This window comes from Diabrotica undecimpunctata, chromosome 1 (assembly GCF_040954645.1).
Source record: "Diabrotica undecimpunctata isolate CICGRU chromosome 1, icDiaUnde3, whole genome shotgun sequence".
Taxonomy (NCBI): Eukaryota; Metazoa; Arthropoda; class Insecta; order Coleoptera; family Chrysomelidae; genus Diabrotica; species Diabrotica undecimpunctata.
Genome location: NC_092803.1, coordinates 81,940,947 through 81,963,064, shown reverse-complemented (window position 1 = coordinate 81,963,064; position 22,118 = coordinate 81,940,947). Strand labels below are relative to the sequence as shown.

Genomic DNA, 22,118 nt, shown 5'->3' with positions numbered 1-22,118 from the left:
CAAAGCAGTCGTCTTCATGTCCACAATTCACAAGCGTTCCTTTGATTGATCATGTTTCGCATGCATAATAGAATATGTAAAAAAATAGAGCTAAAACGAGTCTCTCCTTATTTGCCAAAGACAAATGTGACGATCACGCTAGACTACATTTAGTTCAGTCATTGCTGGTCTGGCCAGTTGAATGCGTCTTTGAATTTCGGGTATACAACTGCCTGTGTTCTTAACTAGAGCTGCAAGATAGATCATAGAGGAGATTACCTAACATCCCGCAATAGTTCGGTTTTCAGGAAACTTTTGTTGACGATCAATAACCATGATTTTGGTTTTGTTGTAGTTAACCCTAAGTCAAAATTCTACCTCGAGTTTTGTTAAAAAGTTAGTAATTTCTTCTGTAGTAGAGACTAGAAGTGTAGTGTCGTCTGCGAAACAGAGATATCAAGTTAGATATCTTGACACCGCCTAGGTTTACTCCTCCCTCCCAACCTATAAACTCTGAATATACTCGTATGTTAAATAATAAGTGAGATAAAACGCATCCTTGTCGTAGTCCCTTCTTCAAAGTGCATTCGTCAGAAAGGTATCCGTCCATTCGAATATATGCCAGGTTACCTTAATATAGTTTACTGATATGATAAGTGAAATTAGGTACACCCATTGTCGTTAATATGTTCCATAATTTGTTCCATTTAATATGAGTGTGCGATTTCTTAAGGTAATGAAATATTTATTAGCTAATAAGAAGAAGTAATACTTTATTTAACTTCTAAATTGATGTTTTACTATAGTGTACTGGCTCTAAATATGTTCAATAGATATCAGAAAGACAAGAAGAGAATGTCTATAACAATCGCTAATTCACTAGCCTTCACATTTACTACCTATCCTTAACTCTAGAACGTTTTTCTACTCCAATAACGCTTTTAATCCACTCGACAGCGCACATCTCCATAATTTGAAGATATAAATTGTTCATACCCGAATGTGTATTGCTCCGGGGAGGAAATATGATGTGTCGCACCGTTCAAGTGAATAAAAATTTTATCCCTCTACTGAGTTTATGTAGGCAATGGAGTTGAAGTGTCACACATTGCTGGAAGGGAGACGTCGTAAATGGTAATTTAGATTATGGTGCAACATTTTATGTCTGCGAGTAAAGATTGAAATTTTTTTATAAATAATATATTTTAAATATGGCTGATTTAACACACAATATTCATGGGATTAAAAAATTTCATGGCTATGGCTAATCTGTATAAATATGTAAAGATATTTAAGTTAGAGTAATAATTTAAATAGTGAATAAGTTAACATAATTATCAAAAACTTGTAAAAACCATTATCAAAATATAAAAGAAAAGATGAATTAATAAAAATATGACAATATTATCACATGTATACTAATTTCGGATGATATTACCATAAAGATGAGAAGAAGATTGAGAAAACTTAGATACCTGTTCTGAAACTAGTTTTGTTTAGCAAGTTTTATCAAAAATCTCATTTCTGAAGCTGTGACAAATGAGGTAGTAATAAAAAACATATTATACAATTATAAACATATATTATACAGTTTTCCTAATTAGGTAGGAGTAGATATAAAAAATATAGAGTTCAACTCCTTTTAATTTAATTCTTCTTCTTCTTAAGGTGCCATGCATTTCTGCGTAGGCGTCCACCGTACATCGTCTTGTCAGGTGAGATGTTAAATATTCTGGATTAAATAATTCTGTTTTTAGCAGCATTGCGAAGCATTTCATAGCTGTGGATTCCTGTCCATTGTCGAATATTGCGCAGCCATGACATTTTTTTACGTCCGAGACCTCTCCTACCCTCTACTTTCCCTTCGAGTATCAGTTGCTGAAAAGTGTATCGTTCTCCTCGTATAATGTGCCCCAAGTATGCAGTCTTCTTACTTTTTACATAATTAAAAAGTTCCCTATCCTGTAAGCCCGCTCTTCTGAGTACTTCCTCATTTCTGACCCTGTCCGTCCATGATATTCTGAGCATTCGACGCAGGCACCACATTTCGAACACTTCAAGTTTGTTAATGGAACTGGCCTTTAACGTCCATGCTTCCATTCCGTACAGGAGAACAGGCCACACGTAACACTTAAGCATCTTGTATCGGAGGCATTTCTGGCTTGTTCAACTCTGCTCTTTATTTCATTCTCGGGGTCCCAACCCTCATTCAGCAAACATCCCAAGTATTTGAATTGCCTGACTTGTTCGATTTCTTCTCCAGAGACATATATCTTTGCGTTGGGGTAATCATTTCTACTTATAATCATTGATTTTGTCTTCTTGATATTTATTTTCAAACCCCGAGCTTCACTTGCAAGAGTTAGATCATTCAAAAGGCATTGAAGATCTTCGATGTTATCTGCCACTATGGCTGTATCATCGGCATACCTGATATTATTAATAAATATGCCGTTAACTTTAATACCCTTATTAGAGTCTTCCACTGCTTCTGCGAAGGCTTTTTCTACGTATAAATTGAACAGCATTGGAGACAGTATACAACCTTGCCTTACTCCTTTTTTAATGGAGAAATCTTCTGTTTCGTTGGAATTTTGAAGACGTACTGTTGCTGTCTGATTCCAATACAGATTGGCAATGATTCTTATATCCTTTGCATCCAATCCCAACTCTTGTAGGTATTTTATCATCAATTCATGTTTTACATTATCGAAGGCTTTCTCGTAATCGATGAAACAGATAAAAACATCCTTTCTTTGATCTAAACAATTCTGTATCAATGTTTGCATACTAAAGATCGCTTCTCTCGTGCCAAGTCCATTTTTGAAACCAAACTGACTCCATCCACTGACCTCTTCACATTTCTTAAACAATCTAGTGTGAAGTATTCTCAGGAAAAGTTTCAAAAAGTGAAATTTAATTTAATATCCTTACGTAAAAAATAACATAATTATAATCCTGTCACCTATTATATCTTCAGAAGTAATGCTCTTAACATGTGTATGTCAAATCTTGCAAGTAGCATCGACACAAAGAGATAGGCAGATGGACTAACTAAGAATTTAAGTTCCCTATTGGTTACGTAATATGAATTTCCTTCTTATTCTCCTAGTTCCATGACCGTTATCGATCGTTAAATATCATGTTGGTTGTCATATTCGCTATCGTGACTTTGTTGACAGAAGCTCTAAATAACGATGTAGTCGATTTTCTGTACCATTATCTTGGATTTTTTAGCCATGATGTTATTCTTCTACCAGGATCAGGTTTACCTTGAATCTTTTCCTGAATGATCAGATGTAAAAGTTCATATTTTTCAGGGTGCCTCATAATGTGAAAGTATTCCAGCTTGCGTCACTTTACTTTAATGACCAGTTGTGTTGTATAGTTTGGGCGTCTAAGGACCTCCTCATTTCTAACTCTGTCAATCCAGCTAATTCATAGTAGTAATATAGCATTTTTGTTTCACCCCGTTTATTGTGAAAATCGAAAAAGATTCTTAATCTTTTTGCGTTTCTTAGATTGATATTCTAAACATTTTGGAGTCTGTTTAAAATAAGCAAATTACTCTTTCGTTTCATTTGAGTTCAAAAAAACAATTTTTGGTGATGATTTTACTTTTCAATTTTGACAATTTTCTTATTGGGGACTTTGATATTGACAGTCGGAGAGTACGATATAGTCCCGCTCATGTTTGGCCTCTTTCTAGTGTGCTTTGTCACAATTGGGCACGTAGCAAAAAGATGGAAAAATAAAGTACAACAGTTAAACCAAGATAAAATAAGGTGATAAGATTTGTTTTAGTTAAAAATTGGTCAGTGAAGTCTACAGTATTATGTAAGTTAAAATTAATTTTAAAATTTGTCCGAATGTTGCAAGTCCTTAACTTTAACCTTTAGTAAACGTCCTTTTTCTGGTAAAATGAAGAAATACACATGTTAACTGTTATTACCCACAGATCTAGTGCAGTGCAGTGCAAAAATTTTCTATAAGATAGTATGCACTTTTAATTTTTTCTTGTATTCTGTTATAATCTTTATATTATTCTGAAGCTATTTTCTAATTCTCTAATTATGCTGAATGAGACCAATTGTGTCGCAAATTCCTTGGCAGAATGTAGTAGGATCTGGTTACCCATTTTAAAAGAGGAAGTTATTAAAAAAGAAAATACCAGTATTAGTAAGTCGGTAACATATAGAGGATACATCATTTACGTTTTTTTAAATAACAGATAAAATCAAAATTTGGTGTTTATTCAAAGTAAACTAATTGCACGACAAAATACTTACCATATCGGGATACTATTATGAGGTTTTTTTCCTGGCTTTTCCCTCATAATTTACTATGGAATCACTAACAGAAGATTTTTTACTATCATCATGGCATGTGTTTGTCTTTTAAAGACGAATTACATTCTGTGATTTTTTCTGACGGATGCTCTCAAGTTAAAGATGATTTCATGTAATCGAATGAACTATCTTACAAGTAAAGTCGTCCCAGGAACGCAACTCAACAATATTGGCAATATCATTTTAAAGTCGTCTTCTTTAAAATGTATAATGTACGTCTGAATTGTCAATATAAATGAGTCAGATAAAATTAAATTATTAGAAAAATTTTTTCAACGAGTAGCAAAAAACAAAATTTGTTTAATTTACTAATGTTTGTATTTTGAGAACGATTTCCGAAGTGGAAATTGAAACGTCAATAAACGTACTTTAACTTTTAATTGTGGCTTATTCCCATTTAAATAGTAGTTATAATCTTTGTTTGTAAATACAGCCTAACAGTTTGCATATCAGTGTTCTGACGATCAAAGAGAGTTTGTGTGCTCTTTTGTTTAGCTAATTAATATGTAAAAAATTTTGTATAGATAGTAAAATATAATGCCTATAATATCATGATAGTAACTCAGGTAATAAGTTATTTTTGCTAAATTTTACTGTTTGAATTCTTTTTGCAGTTTTATCCAGTTATAAAGAATTATATTAGAACTATTTGTTATATTTTAGAACTATTTACTTAATACCTGATTTATCTAAATTTGTATTTTTGTCTTTTTGCTGTCTGTTTAATTTTATTTATGTTTACTTAAATAATTTATTCACATTCTAAACATAGGTTTATTTGGTTGAACTTTTAAGTAATAAAAATTGTTTATTTGTAGGCACTATTTGTTTAATGTTCTCCTGTACTTTTCTTTTCTTTTGATTACTAATAAGAAGGTAAGTTTGATAGAAATATAGAGACATATTATAAGGTCATTGTGTTCGTGTTTTTTTACTATCTATGCATATTGGTAATTTTAGAGATTTAGCCTATTTTTTTTTTATCCTCCTTAAGACAATCTTCTCGTAAGTCAAGTATCGAGTTTTCCTCGTCCCTCGACAAAGGGCTAGGTGGCGCACTTTATTTTCCCCTTTTGTTTAGTATGAATTTCGCTCATTCTCATTGGTAAATTTCAATTCCCAATTTTCTTAAGTATAACTCCATTCCAAATCTATAGATACACGTCTATAGTCTATATAAACCGATTTACCTGGATTTTCTTCGTCTCTTTCCATCCCCCACTTCCCTTCCAGACAAGTAGTCTAGATAATCACATCGCAAAGGCTTCCAAACGTTTAAGCATCACCTTACTTAGGGTCCATGCTTTCACTCCATCCAGTAGAACTGGAAAAATATAGCACTATTTCATTCTAACTCGAAGGTGAATGCTAAGATCGTGACTGCAAAGCACGTTTGTCATTTTTACAAAAGTGACTAGCAAGCCTGTTCTATACGACTTTTAATTTTTACGGTTGGATTCCAGCTGACATTGATATTACTGCCGAGACACACAAGTGTCTTTACTCTGTCCAGTACGGCATCTCTGACTTTTATACCGTCATCCTGAATATAGTTTTGTTTGCTATAATATATTTAGTTTTCTTAACGTTGAGTTTTAATCCATACTGATTACATGTTTGCTTTATTTTGTTCATTAGATTTAAAGGTCTTCTTCGTAATTAGTCAGCACTAAGGTATCGTCGGCATATCTAATATTATTTGCAGTTGTATAATGAATTGCCTACCCTTAGTACTTAAAAAAATTGAGAGTACGCGTTCGTATTGGGGATTTTTATTGCAACAACGTTTTATTATTTTTTTTTTCATGACAGAACGTTACATATGCGGTGAACTTACACGTTTATCGGATTAAATAAAATTTAGGTTGGTAACTTGGCAAAAAATAAAATTTTACCTCTAGAAGTATGGCGAAACTGTATATCCAAGTGCAAAAAAAATTATTAAAGGTTGATGGACTCGTGAAAATAAAATAATCGAAAAAAGTCCAAGCATGATAACAATTAATGATATTATGAACAATATCGACTAAACCATTTTAGTGAGTGTGATTTATTTTAAATTAAAACTATGTCGTAGGTAAATTGATAAAAAAAATAAAATAAATGTATTAATAAAAATAAAAAATATATATATTGTACATATTATTGACTACAGATCTATATTCAAGGCGTCTGGCAACAACAAAACATCGTTAGTGATCCAGAAATAATCATATTTACATAATTTACATGTTTATTACAGAATAGTAAAGAAATGCTGGAAAAAAAAACAAGTACCTACTAATAAAATGCAAAATCTGTCCCATTAACTTTATAAAAAAAAACAACACAGCGTCTGCTCTAATCCTATGAAACTGAAAGTCGTTTACATTGATTACGCGCTCCCACCAAAATTTTACGCTAATAATTTTGTTCATGCACTAGCGTTTTCGCCACAATATTGAAAATGATCCCTATCTTTTCTCCTTCGTAAGGCTGTAGTGGCGTCATGTGATTCGTTTGACTATTTCTGCCCAATGATCTTTCTCCTGTGAATGTTGTTTTGCTTTGGAGAATGAGTAACCAGTCGTGTCCTATATTTAGTCCGACCATCGTGTTGGCAATCTTGCTCTGGATCTTTTTCCCACTACGTTGCCTTCAACTATCATTCGTTCAATGCCTACTCTTTTTCTAGTTATATGTAAAAAATATCTTAGTATATTTTGGTTAATATTTATGGTTAGTCTAGTTTTTATGGTAATTTCTTCTAGCAATGAGTTATTGTGCGATGTGCGGTCCCTCGTATGCGCAATATTCTACCGTAGACCCACATTTCAAATGGCATTATACGCTTTGAATTGTCTTTTTTTTTATGGTCAATGTTTCTGAAGCGTAGGTGGCGATAGGAAATAGTAATGCTCAAACAATGCGTACTTTTGTGTCTTTTGTAATGTCAATGTTCTTCTATATTTTTGTTTGACTAATGGCGATTTGGCCAATGTGACGCTTTGACGTCTCTCGCACCCTCCACTCTCGTGGATAAAGGAGCCTATATAATTAAATTATAGGACCACTTCGTACCCTGCCATGTTTCTTATCTCTGTTAGGTTGTTTCCATCAATGATTCCTACTTTGGTTTTTTGTATATTTAGTTTCAAACCATATTCCGTACTTAAAGTAACTGAATTGTTTCCAGTTCTTCTGCTAAAGACGCTAATGTAACCATGTCATTAGCATATCGTAGGTTTTTGATTTTTTCCTCCAATTGGTGTTTCACTTTGCCATTTCTTAAAGACTTAACTCATAATGTAATAACTATATAATATATAATATACATATATATATATATATATATATATATATATATATATATATATATATATATATATATATATATATATATATATATATATATATATATATATATATATATATATATATATATATATATATATGAGTAAGAAAAAAGAAGTACTTGTGACTCATTTGGAAAAAATATATAAATGTTTTGGATCGGTTGGAGTCAATAAAAGGGCTATTGGTTAAGTATTTATTATTTCGAGCTTTCAATTATGTTTACAATTATTATCAAGACCTGCTAAAAAAGACAAAATATCTCACAAAGTTGAACTAGAAAGAAAAAAAAAATTTTGTTAACACACCAAATAAAATTAGTTTGGTTAATAAAATTTCCGCTTACATATTTAAAAAGAATTACTATAAAAATGTCCTTATCTAATAAATGTTTCTCTGAAATTTTAAATATAATTTTAAGAAAACATTTTTCTTAACACAAAAACAATTGAATTTATAAATAAGTTAGAATAGCGACCAATTACAATTAAGCCTCAATGTCATAAATGCCAACTTAAAGTTTTTATTTTTGACAATTATATTACCAAAAATAAAATTTTGTTTAAAAACTCTTTTTGGTTTAGTAACAAAAAAGAAGAAGATTTATTCACCATTGATAGATGTCTAAAAAAATGTAACAAATATATGGAAAATTCAATGAAAATGGGATATTTTACAGGTTTCATATATAAACTACAAAGAAATAAGATAATTATAAATTTTGCTTAGATTTTGAATTTCTGATCTTTTGTTTAAATTATTAAAACTTTTGCTAATACAAATCATTTATAAAAAAGTCCTTTTGAATTTATTACTTTCACTATATAAAATTTCAATGTTATCAAAATCCATAATATGCTCTTTATCGATTACATGCTCTGCCAAAGCACAAGATGGTTTTTAAATTCTGCAATCACTTTTGTGAGAAATAATGAGATTGGAGAGATTTCTTCCGGTCTCACCAATATACTCAGCTTCACACAAAAATCTAAAGGCCTTGAAGCAGTCAACAAAGCACAAATATTTTTCTATATCAAAATCTCGAGATTTTTATATAATTTGACGATAGTAAAGAGAATTGATTTTAGTCCTTCATTGATGATGGTCAGGTGAGAAGTACTTTTGTCGTATGAGATATTAATACTACTGAACGGTAAATGTTGCAATTTGTCGGCGAACTTTTTTTATATATGGGAAAAGAGTGAGCTTACTCCAATCATTTGGCCACTTTCCGGTAGTCCAAATTTCATTGCTGATTTAAAGCATTACTTCAATTCCTACATCTACCATTACTTTGAGTGTCTCAGCTGTTATTTCATCTTCAGTTTCTGACTTTCTGTAGGTATGCTTTTTTATCGCCGTCTCAATTTCTGATTTCAGTATTTGTGGTTCTGCTTCACAACTTCTTGTAGCTGTAATAATGTCTGAGTCGTTTTTAAAAAATAGTATTTTGCAATTATACTAATTAATAATACTAATTACTATTATAATAATATACCATTAATTGTCAGGCTTTCATCATTATTTTGGGTTTTTGATATCTTCTTCTTCTTCTTCTTCGTCTAGCCATTCACGTCCACATCTGAACATAAGCCTCTTCAAGTCTTCCTTTCCATTGTTTTTTATTGTACTCTACTTGTAGCCAATTTTTCCCGGCAGTCCTTTTCAGATTATCTGTCCATCTCATAGGAGGTCTGCCTCTGGGTCTTTTGTGTTGGTATGGTCTCCAGGTTAAAATTGATCTGTGCCACTTGTTTAGATCGCTCCTAGCTACATGTCCAGCGTATTCCCATTTCAACTTTAATGATTTTTGCACCACATCGGTGACTTTGGATTTCTGTCTTATCCATGTGTTTGTTTTCTTGTCCTTAAGTGATATACCTAGCATTGCTCTTTCCATCGCGTGTTGAGTGCCTCTAAGTATATTCATATTCTTTTTTGTGATTGTCCATGTTTGTGCCGCATAAGTTAATATCGGAATAATGCATGCATCAAAAACTTTAGATCTAAGATGTAATTGAATTTGTTGATTTCTGAGTATATAGTTCAGTTTACCGAATGCTGCCCAAGCTAACTTTCTTCTTTTTATTTCTTCGGTTTGAATTTCCCTATTTAGTATTATTTTTTGTCCTAAGTATATATATTCTTCAACTTTTTCTATAACTTTATCGTTTATTATTGTCACGGTGTCTTCGGAGTGCATGACTTTTGTTTTGTTTAAATTCATTTTCAGTCCTATTTTAGAAGATTCGGTATGTAGTTCTAAAAGCATGGTTTGCATTTCCTGTAGGTCAGTAGCTATTAGGATTATGTCATCTGCAAATCGTAGATTACTGAGGTAGCGGCCATTGATGTTTATTCCCTTATATTTCCAATTTAGATTTTTAAAAACGTCCTCCAAAACTAAGGTGAACAGTTTGGGTGATAAAGTATCTCCCTGTTTGACTCCCCTGTTTAATGGTACAGGGTTCGTGTGTTCATTTTCATTTAGGTGGTATGTAGCTGTAGCTTGGTTCATAGTTTCTTTTATTAAGTTAATATATCTGCTGTCTATTCTACAATTTTGCATTGCGTTTATTACGGCCGTGTGTTCTATGGTATAGAAAGCTTTTTCATAGTCTACAAATGCTAGGAAAACTGGAAACTTGTATTCGTTACATTTTTCTATTAATATTTTTGTGGTTAACAGGTGATCGGAAGTTGAATAGCCTTTTCTAAAACCTGCCTGTTCATATGGTTGGTATTCGTCTAATTTCCTTGTTAGTCGAGTAGTTATGACTTTGGTGAGTATTTTAAACAGGGGTTTTTGATATATATCCTCATAAATTTAGTTTTCTTGATGTTTATTGATAATCCATAGTCTTCTTCATACTCAAGTATCTTGTTCGTTGGCTTTTGGAGGTCTTGGAGGTTGTCTGCTATTATGATAATATCGTCCGTATATCTAATGTTGCTAATTGGTGTTCCATTGACCTTTATTCCTGCTGTTTCTCCTTTCTGATGTGTGTTCATTAATGCGTATGTGTGCCTGCTGTTTATAATATAGATTTGATATAATTCGAAGCTCCTTGTATTGTATAAATCCTATAAAACAGACGTACATATCTTGGTTAACATCCAAGCATCTCTGGATTAGTACGTTGAATGCTTCACGGGTACCTACGCCTCTACGGAATCCAAATTGGGTTTCTTCAATATCCATATTAGTTATTTGGTAAATGCGTTTATGGATGATCTTTAAAAACATTTTAAGTGTTTGAGACATCAGGTTTATGGTGCGGTGGTCGGTGCATTTCGGAGACAAATAAAAGTTGAGGTCGTCAACCATTCATTGGATATGTTACCCGACTGATTTCATTCTCAATTTCATTAAAGAGCTTTAAAAGGACATCCATGTACTCATTTTCTATTATTTTAAGGATATCAATAGGCAGTTGATCTGTCCCCGGGCTTTTTCCGTTCCTGGTGTTCTTTAGTGCATACCATATTTCTTCCTTTTTAATTTCTATACCTATTTCTCTGTCCTCGAAAGATATGTCTTCTGGGTTTCTTCTTTCGTCGTCGAAGAGCTCTTCCATATATTCTTTCCATCGTGTTAGCTTTTCGTTAGTCGTTGTCATAGTATTTCCATTTTTATCTAAAAGAGTTGTGTCCCTGCCATTTCTTTAACCTTTTTATGTAAGTTGTATAGGTCGTATTTGTTCTGAAGATCTTCTATCTCTTTACACTTTTCCTCATATTAAGTTTGTTTTACCTCTCTTATCAGTTTTCTGATTTCATTGTTAATGATTTTGTAATTGTGACTGTCTTTGTTCTTGGCTTGTCTTCTTTGGTCCATCCTGCCCAGTATTTCGGTGGACGAATATTTTCGAATATTTTCTGTTGGAGTTTGTATTTTATATCTGCTTCTTTCAGTTTTCTAACATCTAATTTTGGAGTTCTTTAAGGTTTTCTAATACGTTTAACCGTAAGGGTGACATTAGCGAATAGTGGGTTATGGTCTGATGTGACTTCTGCTCCTGGATATGTTTTAACTGATTTGATGGTGTTACGATATCTCTCTAGATTCATTATATAATCGATTTGGTTTCTTACCACTTTTTCTGGTTTATCTGCTGGTGAGCACCATATATATAACCGTCTCATAGGTAATTCAAAGAACGTTTTTGTTATTACTAGACTTTGTTCTTGGCAGAATTGTATTAGACAATCTCCTCTATAGTTACGTTCCCCTAGTCCTTGATCTCCCATTATTGTTCCAGCTATTCCCTTGCCGACTTTTGCATTGCAATCCCCCATAACTACCATGATTTCCCTGTTCATTGTCATTTTAAGTCCATCTTCAATTTATTTCTAGAAAGTTTATACTTCATCTTCTGTTACATCCATCGTTGGCGCATATACTTGAATCAAATTTAGTTTTGTGTGTAATGTCCTTATTTGTAGTAGCATGACTCTTTCTGAGATGGGACAAAACCATCTATTTACTTGTTGACCTCTATATCGACAATAATTGCTACTCCACGTCTATGCTGGTTGTCAATGTTTCCCGAGTAATATAAGGTACCGGTTTCTGTCGATACATGTTGAGGCATGCTTTTGACGTTCCACGTACAATTTTTGCTTTTAATAATTTTACTTTGTCTTGTTTCGATGTTTGACAAGGGTTTCGCCGGTTAACGACCTGGAAGTCCTTGTCTGTTCCTCCCCTGAGGGATCTTGGGCTCCGACTTCCATGATCTGTTTCTTTTTTTCCTTTAGTACTCATTGCCATGATGATTATACCAGAAATATCTAATTGGATATTTAGTGCAGTGATTTCTCCTTGCCTTCTGTATCCTTATGCCGTTGACCATTTATTTGATTTATTCGCCTTTGGTGCCAATTTCTTAGCACCAGGACATAAGAGTGCCCTTCCACTTCCACCAACTCATCCGCCCGAAGCCGTTCGTTAGTAAGTGTGGTATTGGTTATACCGGCAATTGCTCGGTGAAATTTTCGCCATATCTGGCTAACCTCACTTAGTTTAGCCTGCAGACCAAGGCAGTTGCCCGGGGTGTGGCACGTGGAGCGATAAGTAAGAGTTAGTTGTTTTATGAGGACCAGTTACCAAGAACCATATCACGTCTATGACGCTCGATGTGGTAGTTCCGATAAAAGGTGCTACCTCTATAACACAACTCTACACCCTGTACTACCTTACATACCTACATTAACATCCAAGCTAACTAAAGTCTCTGCTAATTATTCTCAAATTAAAATTAAAATTGCTACTAAAAGTATTAAAGCATTGACATCATTGTATACAAAAAATAAATCAACTATTAGCAATATGGAAAGCTCAAACGTAGTTTATAGAATACCATGCGAAAATTGTGATACATCAGACATACATCTAGAAATCTAATTGGCAGACTAACAGCACATAAAAGTGGCCTCAGAAACAACAAAAATATAGGTGCATTAATAGATCATGATATTAGTAAAAAATAAGTCATTTAATTTCAATGAAACCAAAATATTACGACATACCAATTATACAAATGAGAATTCTTAGAAATCGTATGCATAAATAAATATCAATGTGTTAATACAAAAACTGATATTAATAAACTAAGCAATATCTACATCTACACGAAAACTAATCTTACGAAAACTAATATTATAATTCACTAATATTAAATTTAGTAATAAAAATTATTATAACCATATTTTAGTATATCCTGAAGAAGTGAATAAATTTTGCGAAAGCTAGATAATAACGAAGAGTTTCACTTATCTTGTTCTATATATATATATATATATATATATATATATATATATATATATATATATATATATATATATATATATATATATATATATATGTATTATGATTTTCGTCTAAAATATTCGCATTGTCCATGTAATTTTGATTTAAATTTTTTTATTGTAATAAACACTGATATATTCGCTTATTGATAATATTTAAGCTATCCGCAGCCATAACCAAATCAGATCATTGTAAAAGGTCCCTTGAGGAAGCAAACATCAATACCGTGATAAATACCAAGCTTTCCCGAAGTGGTCTATGCCACTATAACTTAGACGAGGCAAAATCCCCAATAAATCAGGGCATGCCACGCTATGAATAATCCACCCCGGGAAGACTTGAATGGCGTCCACGGGGTAAGTACACCGGTCGAGCGAAGGAAATTACGATAAAGGAAATGACAAATGTTCACTATAAAGTACCTGTACATTGAACGAGAGTGTAGACGATACAGGGTGGAGCAATATTTTGCTATTAAAATACTTAAAACATGAAACACATTTTTTCTAATACATGATTTATCTTATAAATAAGTAAAATCAGTACAAAATTCAAACCATATTTACGGTTATTTTTAAATTAAAATTCATCTTCTCATAAATATTAAACAGTCTTTGCCATCTGGCTGTAATGTGTAATATGTATTGTGTAGGTAATCTTTATTAAGGTTCAAAATTATTTACAAATTACTCCATTTACTTCAATCCAAATTACGTACTCTACCTAATCGAACATACGGTTTTTAAATAACTGTTTAAAATAAATAATAGAGCCAAAAATTATAAAAACCTGATCTACTCCTCAACCCAAAATAACTGCTAAGACATAATAAATAAAAGCAATTAAGCTGCTTATGAAACGCTCGGCACGATCCCAACGTACAAATAATATACTCCATTGTGGTGAAAATATAAGATCGAGAGTGCAGTACACAACAAGAAACGAGCTTATAAAAAGTGGCTGCAAACAAATGACCCAGCTGATAAAAGAACGTATGCAACAGATAAACATAGAAGTAAAAATTCCAATAACTACAGCAAAAAACACCTCCTGGAAAAATAAATGCAAAGGCTCAACAAATCTATAGCGTCAACAAGCTCAAAAATATAAAAGCGGTGAAATAGCTTCTCAAAAATATGAAGACAAACATTATAAGCAAGGGTCTATCTAAAGCATTGCTGCTGCATAGCGCTTACACTCTTCAAAACATACCTAAATAAGGCTCTCCCAGTGTTAAGAAAGAAGTGGTGTGATATGTATATCTACTATATATATATATATATATATATATATATATATATATATATATATATATATATATATATATATATATATAGAAATGTAGCCATACGCTCCCCTACTATTAAGAATAAGCAGATTCCGATGTTATAAATAGGAAGAAATCAATATTTTTATTATTATTGTAATTATTATGTTTCAATAGTCAAGTTTAAATCGTTAAATATAGTAGTTTGTAGTATTTCTCAAAATTGTAAACTTTTTATTTCGAAATAAAGATTTTTTTTGGGAAACTTAACGTCGAAGAAACATTTCTGGCGCTGCGAACCACAGGATATTTCATACAGAAACTTGGTCGTTTCCTGGTCTACATTAGTTTTGTGAAATCCTAAAGAACCTGGTAAAAGAGAAAAATGTATTGGAAATCAAACAGGATCATCCTTGCGTAAGTTTTTCCTTTCTTTGCCATTGTTTATGAGCATTTATTATTTTTATTAAATTTTTACACATTTACATTGAATTTATTATTTATTGAATTTATATTATTTATAACATTTTTACTTCAACGAATTTTTTATATATATTTGTATTTATATTTTTACATGTTTGCATATATTTTATGAGTACATTGAATGATATTTCCCAAAATAGTATCGAAAATTTAAGTTTACTATTCGATAATTTGAATTTAAAAATAAAAATAAATCTCTAAATCCAAGCCTGCATCTAAATTACATTCCAAAATGCCGATGACCAATAGCGATATTGCTAGCCTTTGCTCAACTCTGCCCGAATTCTCTTCTGGAGACAACTTCTCCACCTTTATTAAAGCAGTAGATAATTTAAGAGTTTTCTTAGGCACCCAAGATTTAAATCCGTCCCAAGAGTTTATCTTAAATTCCCATATTGTATCTCGAATAAAAGGAGAACCTAGAAATTTCCTAAATTACTCAAACAAAACCAATTGGGCAAAGATTTGTCCAGCCTTATTAACTAAATACGGAGACGTTCCGAAAAGATATTAGTAACACAATTATCCACCACCGTCCAAAAACATAGTGAATCCTACGACAATTATCATCAAAGAATAACTACAAATCTGAATGACTTACTCCAACACATCACACTAAACGACAATCCCGCAACAGTAACCTTCAAAACCCCATACTTTAAAAACATTGCCCTCAAGGCCTTCTGTACTGGAATAATGAGCCTTATTGCGAATACTTATCGCATTTTGAATTAAATTTCCAAGAGGAAGCCCTTCAAAAGAGTATTGCATACGATAATCACAAAAATCAGCAACAATACATGAACTTCCTTAAGAGCCAACAAAAGAAAAAGCCCCCAATGAAAAATAAACCCTATCAATATTCGAATAATCAAAGATCGACAAACTTCCAACCCACACACTCAAACTTCCAACCCACGCATTAAAATTATGTGAGACCTTCCACTCACAACACACCTTTCCACAACACAGAGCCCAACTTTAACTTCACTTCACAACAGAACTACAATTCGGTTCTTACGAACAAAACCAATCCTTCCAATGAAACAATGTTCCGAAAAATACCCAACAAAGATTAAATAAATATAAAGCTCCTCGACCCCAACCAAATTTTGCCACTTCAATGAGCGGTGTTCAAACTACCACAACCAGAAACCATCAGCCCATGACAATTACAACTAATAGAAGCCACAATTTTAACATAGACTCAAATGATACCCAATATTTCCAAAATGACTTCGAAAATTATGAATCCGAACACGAGCCCGATTTGCATGATGAAAATCATCAGGATTTTTAAGCCATCCCGTTAGACGTTCATCCACCCCCTGTATAAACCTACATAATATCGAAAGTTCCCCTGGGTTACCCTGCTTCGTCACACCCAAAACATATCTACGCGTTTTGATTGACACCGGCAGTTCCCATTCAATTATAAACCCGCGAGCTCTCAAACTATTTGATAAAAAACATATTTATCGAAAACCTTTTTCGCTAACGTCAATGAAAATTACTTCCAAGCATGAATTAAATATTAAGACGCCACTATTCCTAGAAAATGGAATTCCACAAACATTCAACGTAAAAATCGCCGACTTTAGTCAGCACTTTGATATCCTACTAGGAAATTACGATTTAAAGAGATTCCATGCCACTATCAATTATGCGACTTATATTTTAACCTTTGAGAATCCCCACGTAGGCATTCCATTCCAAACATTATATCAGAAAATTCCCGTAAACATAAATAACGGCGAAGTTTTATTGCGCGAAAGACACTTTCAAGGTATCAAAATTGCCCATTCTATTCACGTAGCAAAAAATGGCTTCATAGAGACTATCGAATTACTGACGCCTATGAAATTTAATAAGAGAATTGAAGTTGAGAACTTCTGTAATTATGATATAGCACAAATTCCGACACATTTTAATGAAAATAAAATACGAACTTCGCACTTAAACAACGAAGAAAAGTATACAATTATAAATCTTTGTAAGAAATATAAGGATGTATTTTACGATGAAAACAAAACAATGCAGGAGGAAATAAAAAAAACAAATAAATAATTTATTAGATAATAAGATAATTCGACCGTCAATTTCACCGTACTCAGCTCCAGTTTGGATAGTACCAAAAAAAGCTGATGCCTCAGGTCAGAAAAAATTTAGATTAGTAATTGACTACATGAAGCTCAATGATCATACTAAAAGTGATCGTTACCCACTTCTTCAGATAGATGAGATACTGGATAACTTGGGAAAAGCCAGTTATTTCACAACATTAGATTTAGCTCAAGGTTACCATCAGATTGAAGTTCATCCGGATTCTATTCGGAAAACAGCCTTTTCAGTTCCGTATGGTCATTTTGAATTTTTACGTATGCCCTTTGGTTTAAAGAATAGCCCAGCAACATTCGAAAGGTTAATGGACAATATTCTTAGGCCTTTTATTCATAAGAACACTTAGTTCATATTGCTACTATTTTTGACACTTTCAGAAAAAATAATTTAAAAATTCAGTTAGACAAATCCAAGTTTCTCACGAAAGAAGTTTCTTTCTTAGGCCACGTAGTGACAACCGAAGGAATCAAACCTAACCCAGCAAAAATCGAAGCTATACAAAAATACCCTCTACCAAAAACAGTAAAAGAAATTAAATCATTTCTTGGTTAATCGGTTACTACCGAAGATTCATACCCAACTTTGCGAAAATAACATCCCCATTTTCGAGATGTAATCGAAAAGGAGCAACTATTGACCCTACTAATCCAAATTATTTAGAATGTTTGGCAAAATGCAAACAATTGTTAACTAATTCCCAGTTTTACAATACTCAGACTTCGAAAAGCCTTTTGTACTAACTACAAACGCCTCTACTATAGCTATAGGATCAGTATTATCTCAAAACAAAAACCCTATTGCCTACTATTCTCGAACTCTTAATTCTACAGAACAAAACTACTCCGCTATTGTATCCGATTCTTGTAAACACTTCCGTATGTATTTATACAATCAAAAATTTACTGTAGAAACAGATCACAATCCTCTCGTATGGATCTACAAAATTAAAGACCTCACTTCTAGATTAGCCCAATGGAGACTTAAACTAGAAGAATATGATTTTGAAGTTAAATATAAAAAAGGCAAAGAGTATCAAGTTGCTGATGCTCTTAGCCGAGTCCAAATAAATGCCCTAAGCTCAAGTTTAGAATGTGCTGAACCACCCGACAATTTCGACATTGACGATTTCCTTGCCGATTTTGACAACTTACAAAACAGTACTAAAACACAACATACATCAGTTGAGAACCCTATCACTGGAATAGAGATTTCACCTGAACCAATTAATTTATCCTCAAACCAAATTATTTTCAAACCAGAGTCAAATAATTTTGAAATAAAATACAAAAGAATTTTTAACCAACACCGTTACACTGTCACTTTGACAAATAAATAAAAAACAGAAATAGCAAATACCTTCCAAAATATCCTTAGACCAAATCAAAAATTTGCAATAACAATCCCTCACGAAATTAGACCTTTTATGTGTAACTATTTTAAAGAAAAAATAAATTCCACAGGCAAAGCAATATTTTGCAATATACTTCTTCAGGACATAGAAGAAGAAAACCAACAAATAGCATGCATAAAGAATTATCACGTCGAAAACCACAACGAAATAATTGAAACTTACAAACACTTAAAACAAAAATTTTATTGGCCCTCAATGCAGACAACTATTTCTTATTTTATCAATAAATGCGAAATTTGCCTAAAAAATAAATACGAACGACGTCCTTACAAACTTTCCCAATTAGGACCGTTGTTAGGTCAAAAACCTTTTGATATATTACATATCGATCTATTCCACTGCAATAAAAACCTGTATCTCACAATAATAGATTCTTTTTCCAAATACGGTCAATCTATAAGCTCACCGACAAAACTTCCATTTCCATACTTAGTATGAATAGTAGAATTCTTCCTCAAACTCTCCAGTAGAGCGCTTACATTCAACTCTTATTGAAAAACTTAGGACCTTACAAGTCCAAAATCCAAATGATTCATTAAATGACATTCTAACACATGCCATTCTCATTTACAACCAATCAATCCACAGTTCCACAGATTATTCCCCTTTCTCAATTCTGTATGGACCCTATGCAGAAGAAATACATTTCGACTTTGATCTTCTGATATACGAAACATATAATCAAAGACATAAAGAAGAACTCCAGCCCTTTATTGCAGAACTATATAATAAACAAAAATAAAAAAGACAACAACTTTTAGATAGACAAAACGAAAATGCCGAAGATATTCCGGAAATATACCTCACAAAATCGGTATATGTTTCTAAGAAAAAACATAAGTCTAAATTACAAGCCCCTTTCTCCACTATCCATCCAGAAACACAAGACAAAACAAAAATTGTCGGTAAAACAGATAAACAAAATTTAACAAGCAATCACCTTAAATATGTAAAACGAATACGAAAACATGTAGAGAAACCTACTCAAGACCCAAATTTTTCACAGGACAATCCTCGCCCTGGTCCATTCACTCAGTATTCAGGAGATTCCGAATAACGGTTACTATGCTGAAGAGATAGGCAAATCGAGAGAAATCTCCCACTACCACAGACACTTTCTTCACATTCCACTAGACAAACTATCCGACACTATTGACGATAGTCGGACACGCTAATTCAGAGATCACTACAAAAATGCACCTCTCTCGCTACTGTACTCCCAATACACTCACATACAAGAACAAACAAAAGACGATCTACACAAGATTATGCGAAAATAGAAACGCGGACTTTTTAATTTTCTAGCTACAGCTATCAAATACGTGACTGGAAATCCAGACGACTCTGACTTGGACTTATTAAAATCACACATTTCTTTAGAAAATAAACAAAATGAAATTATTAAAAAATTTATATTGTTCTGAAGCTATTTTCTTGTGGCATTTTAAAGTAATTGCTATTTAAATGGGAATAAGCCACAATTAAAAGTTAAAGTACGTTTATTGACGTTTCAATTTCCACTTCGGAAATCGTTCTCAAAATACAAACATTAGTAAATTTATTATTGTTATTCTCAATTTACTAATGTTTGTATTTTGAGAACGATTTCCGAAGTGGAAATTGAAACGTCAATAAACGTACTTTAACCTTTAATTGTGGCTTATTCCCATTTAAATAGTAAAAAATTTAATAATCAAATATCTTATGGAAACTCTTTTAACACGAGATTCGATAAACTCTTAGAAAAACTAAATTCTGATAATTCAATTCTCATATCTGCACTCAACAAATTATCAGCTGATTTCGACAGCTTTATCATTCTACACAATGAGATAATAAATCTCCAAAATATAAACGAATTTCTAATGAAACTTATTAGAACCATTACTTTATCTGAACTTAATATCTCTAATATAGAATTATTTACTTTAAAGGAAATAATAGACCTTAAAGAAAACCTTCTCAAAATTTATCCCAAAAATTCAATCCTTAATAGTAATGAACACCCTTATGAACTTATAGAGTCAACAAAAACTTTAGTTTGTGTAACTTCAAATACAATGCTCATAATAATTAAAATCCCTATACTCCATGAAATTCTTTACACTACCTATAAAATCTACCCCATTCCAAACAAAGATCATGTTATGATTCTGTCACCTACAAGCTACTATACAAATAATAAATGGTTCGACACTTGTATAGGACAAGGCTACAACATAGTTTGTTCCAACTATGTACAATCCAAATGTAACATACCCAATGTAGATAATTGCACAAAAACATTAATCACAGAGAACTTTTTCCAAGAAACCAGCAAAGTCATATTGCTAGAAATAGTTGATAGTCCAATAATGAGTGAAGGTATCCAATTTAATAAAAAGACGTCACAATACATTTACATTCCAAAAATTGTTCCAATAAAATTAATACCAAACCATGAGATGAAAATCGAAAAACTAACAATCCCAGAGACACATGGCCAAATTCAACCACTGGATACCATAGACGTGCTACCCCGATTATCAATAGGACTAAGCATCACTTCTGTTATAATATTTTTAACTATTTTAGCTTTTCTAATAATTTCTAGTATTAGCTGCCGCTCTGTGGGCGGGATTATTACCTGACGCAAATGCTGGTTTAGGAGGGCACAATCCGATCAGTGCCTTTGACTGTAGTTTTTCAGATACTGTGACATACACGAAGTTTAAAAGAGAATGTCACTATAAAATGTTTGATTCCTTAAGATAAGTGGTGGAGACAATAATGAGGGATATAAGTGGTGGTGGCTATGGATCCACAAATTTACAAGGGAGCTACTCTCTTCAAAAGAAGGGAGAGGGAACTTGCAACACAATTCTGAAACGGGCGAGTAGCACCTTGGTGGGTTCAGACTGTCACATGCCAAAATAGGAGATATTGAGAGAGAGAAACAGAGAGATAAAGAGAGAGGGGGAGAAAAAAAAAGAGAGAGAGAGAGAGAGAGGGAACAAAGACACGACAGTTATGACAGCTTCAGTAAGGCAGGGGTTTGGCCTTTGGTGGTTCGAGTGGTTGTGGTTTTCCTGATGAATATGTGGGAGGGAAAATGGGAATCGGGTGATAGCAGCGCATTAGGAGATGTTTTTTCTTAACCGACCCTTAGTTGGACGCCGACCGTCTCGACCTTAAAGTCTAATCCTCTCGGGCATCTCGTCCTGGCAGAACTTCGTTGGGGTATGAGGAACCCAACACGACATGGGTGAGTCACAAGTACCTGTATGGAGATATTCCTTCTTCTATTTAAAGACGTAAAAAAAGTCTAAAATAAACGAAACAAAAACTGGAATAACAAAAGAGAAATTGACTGACACGAAAATA

The 22,118-nt window shown here is 32.8% G+C and overlaps 2 protein-coding genes across 2 annotated transcripts in view; both read right to left on the bottom strand.

The window, feature by feature from the left end:
* LOC140450847 (disintegrin and metalloproteinase domain-containing protein 10-like) overlaps window positions 1-22,118 on the bottom strand; it is a 942,961-nt gene that overhangs the window by 705,739 nt on the left and 215,104 nt on the right. The gene's annotated exons all lie outside the window — the stretch shown is intronic.
* The window catches only part of LOC140442361 (uncharacterized), a 35,335-nt gene continuing 22,135 nt past the window's right edge, over window positions 8,919-22,118 (bottom strand). Inside the window, exon 3 of the mRNA XM_072533437.1 lies at window positions 8,919-9,122. Within this exon, the coding sequence (XP_072389538.1) occupies window positions 8,919-9,122 (204 nt within the window). The remainder of the gene's footprint in view (window positions 9,123-22,118) is intronic.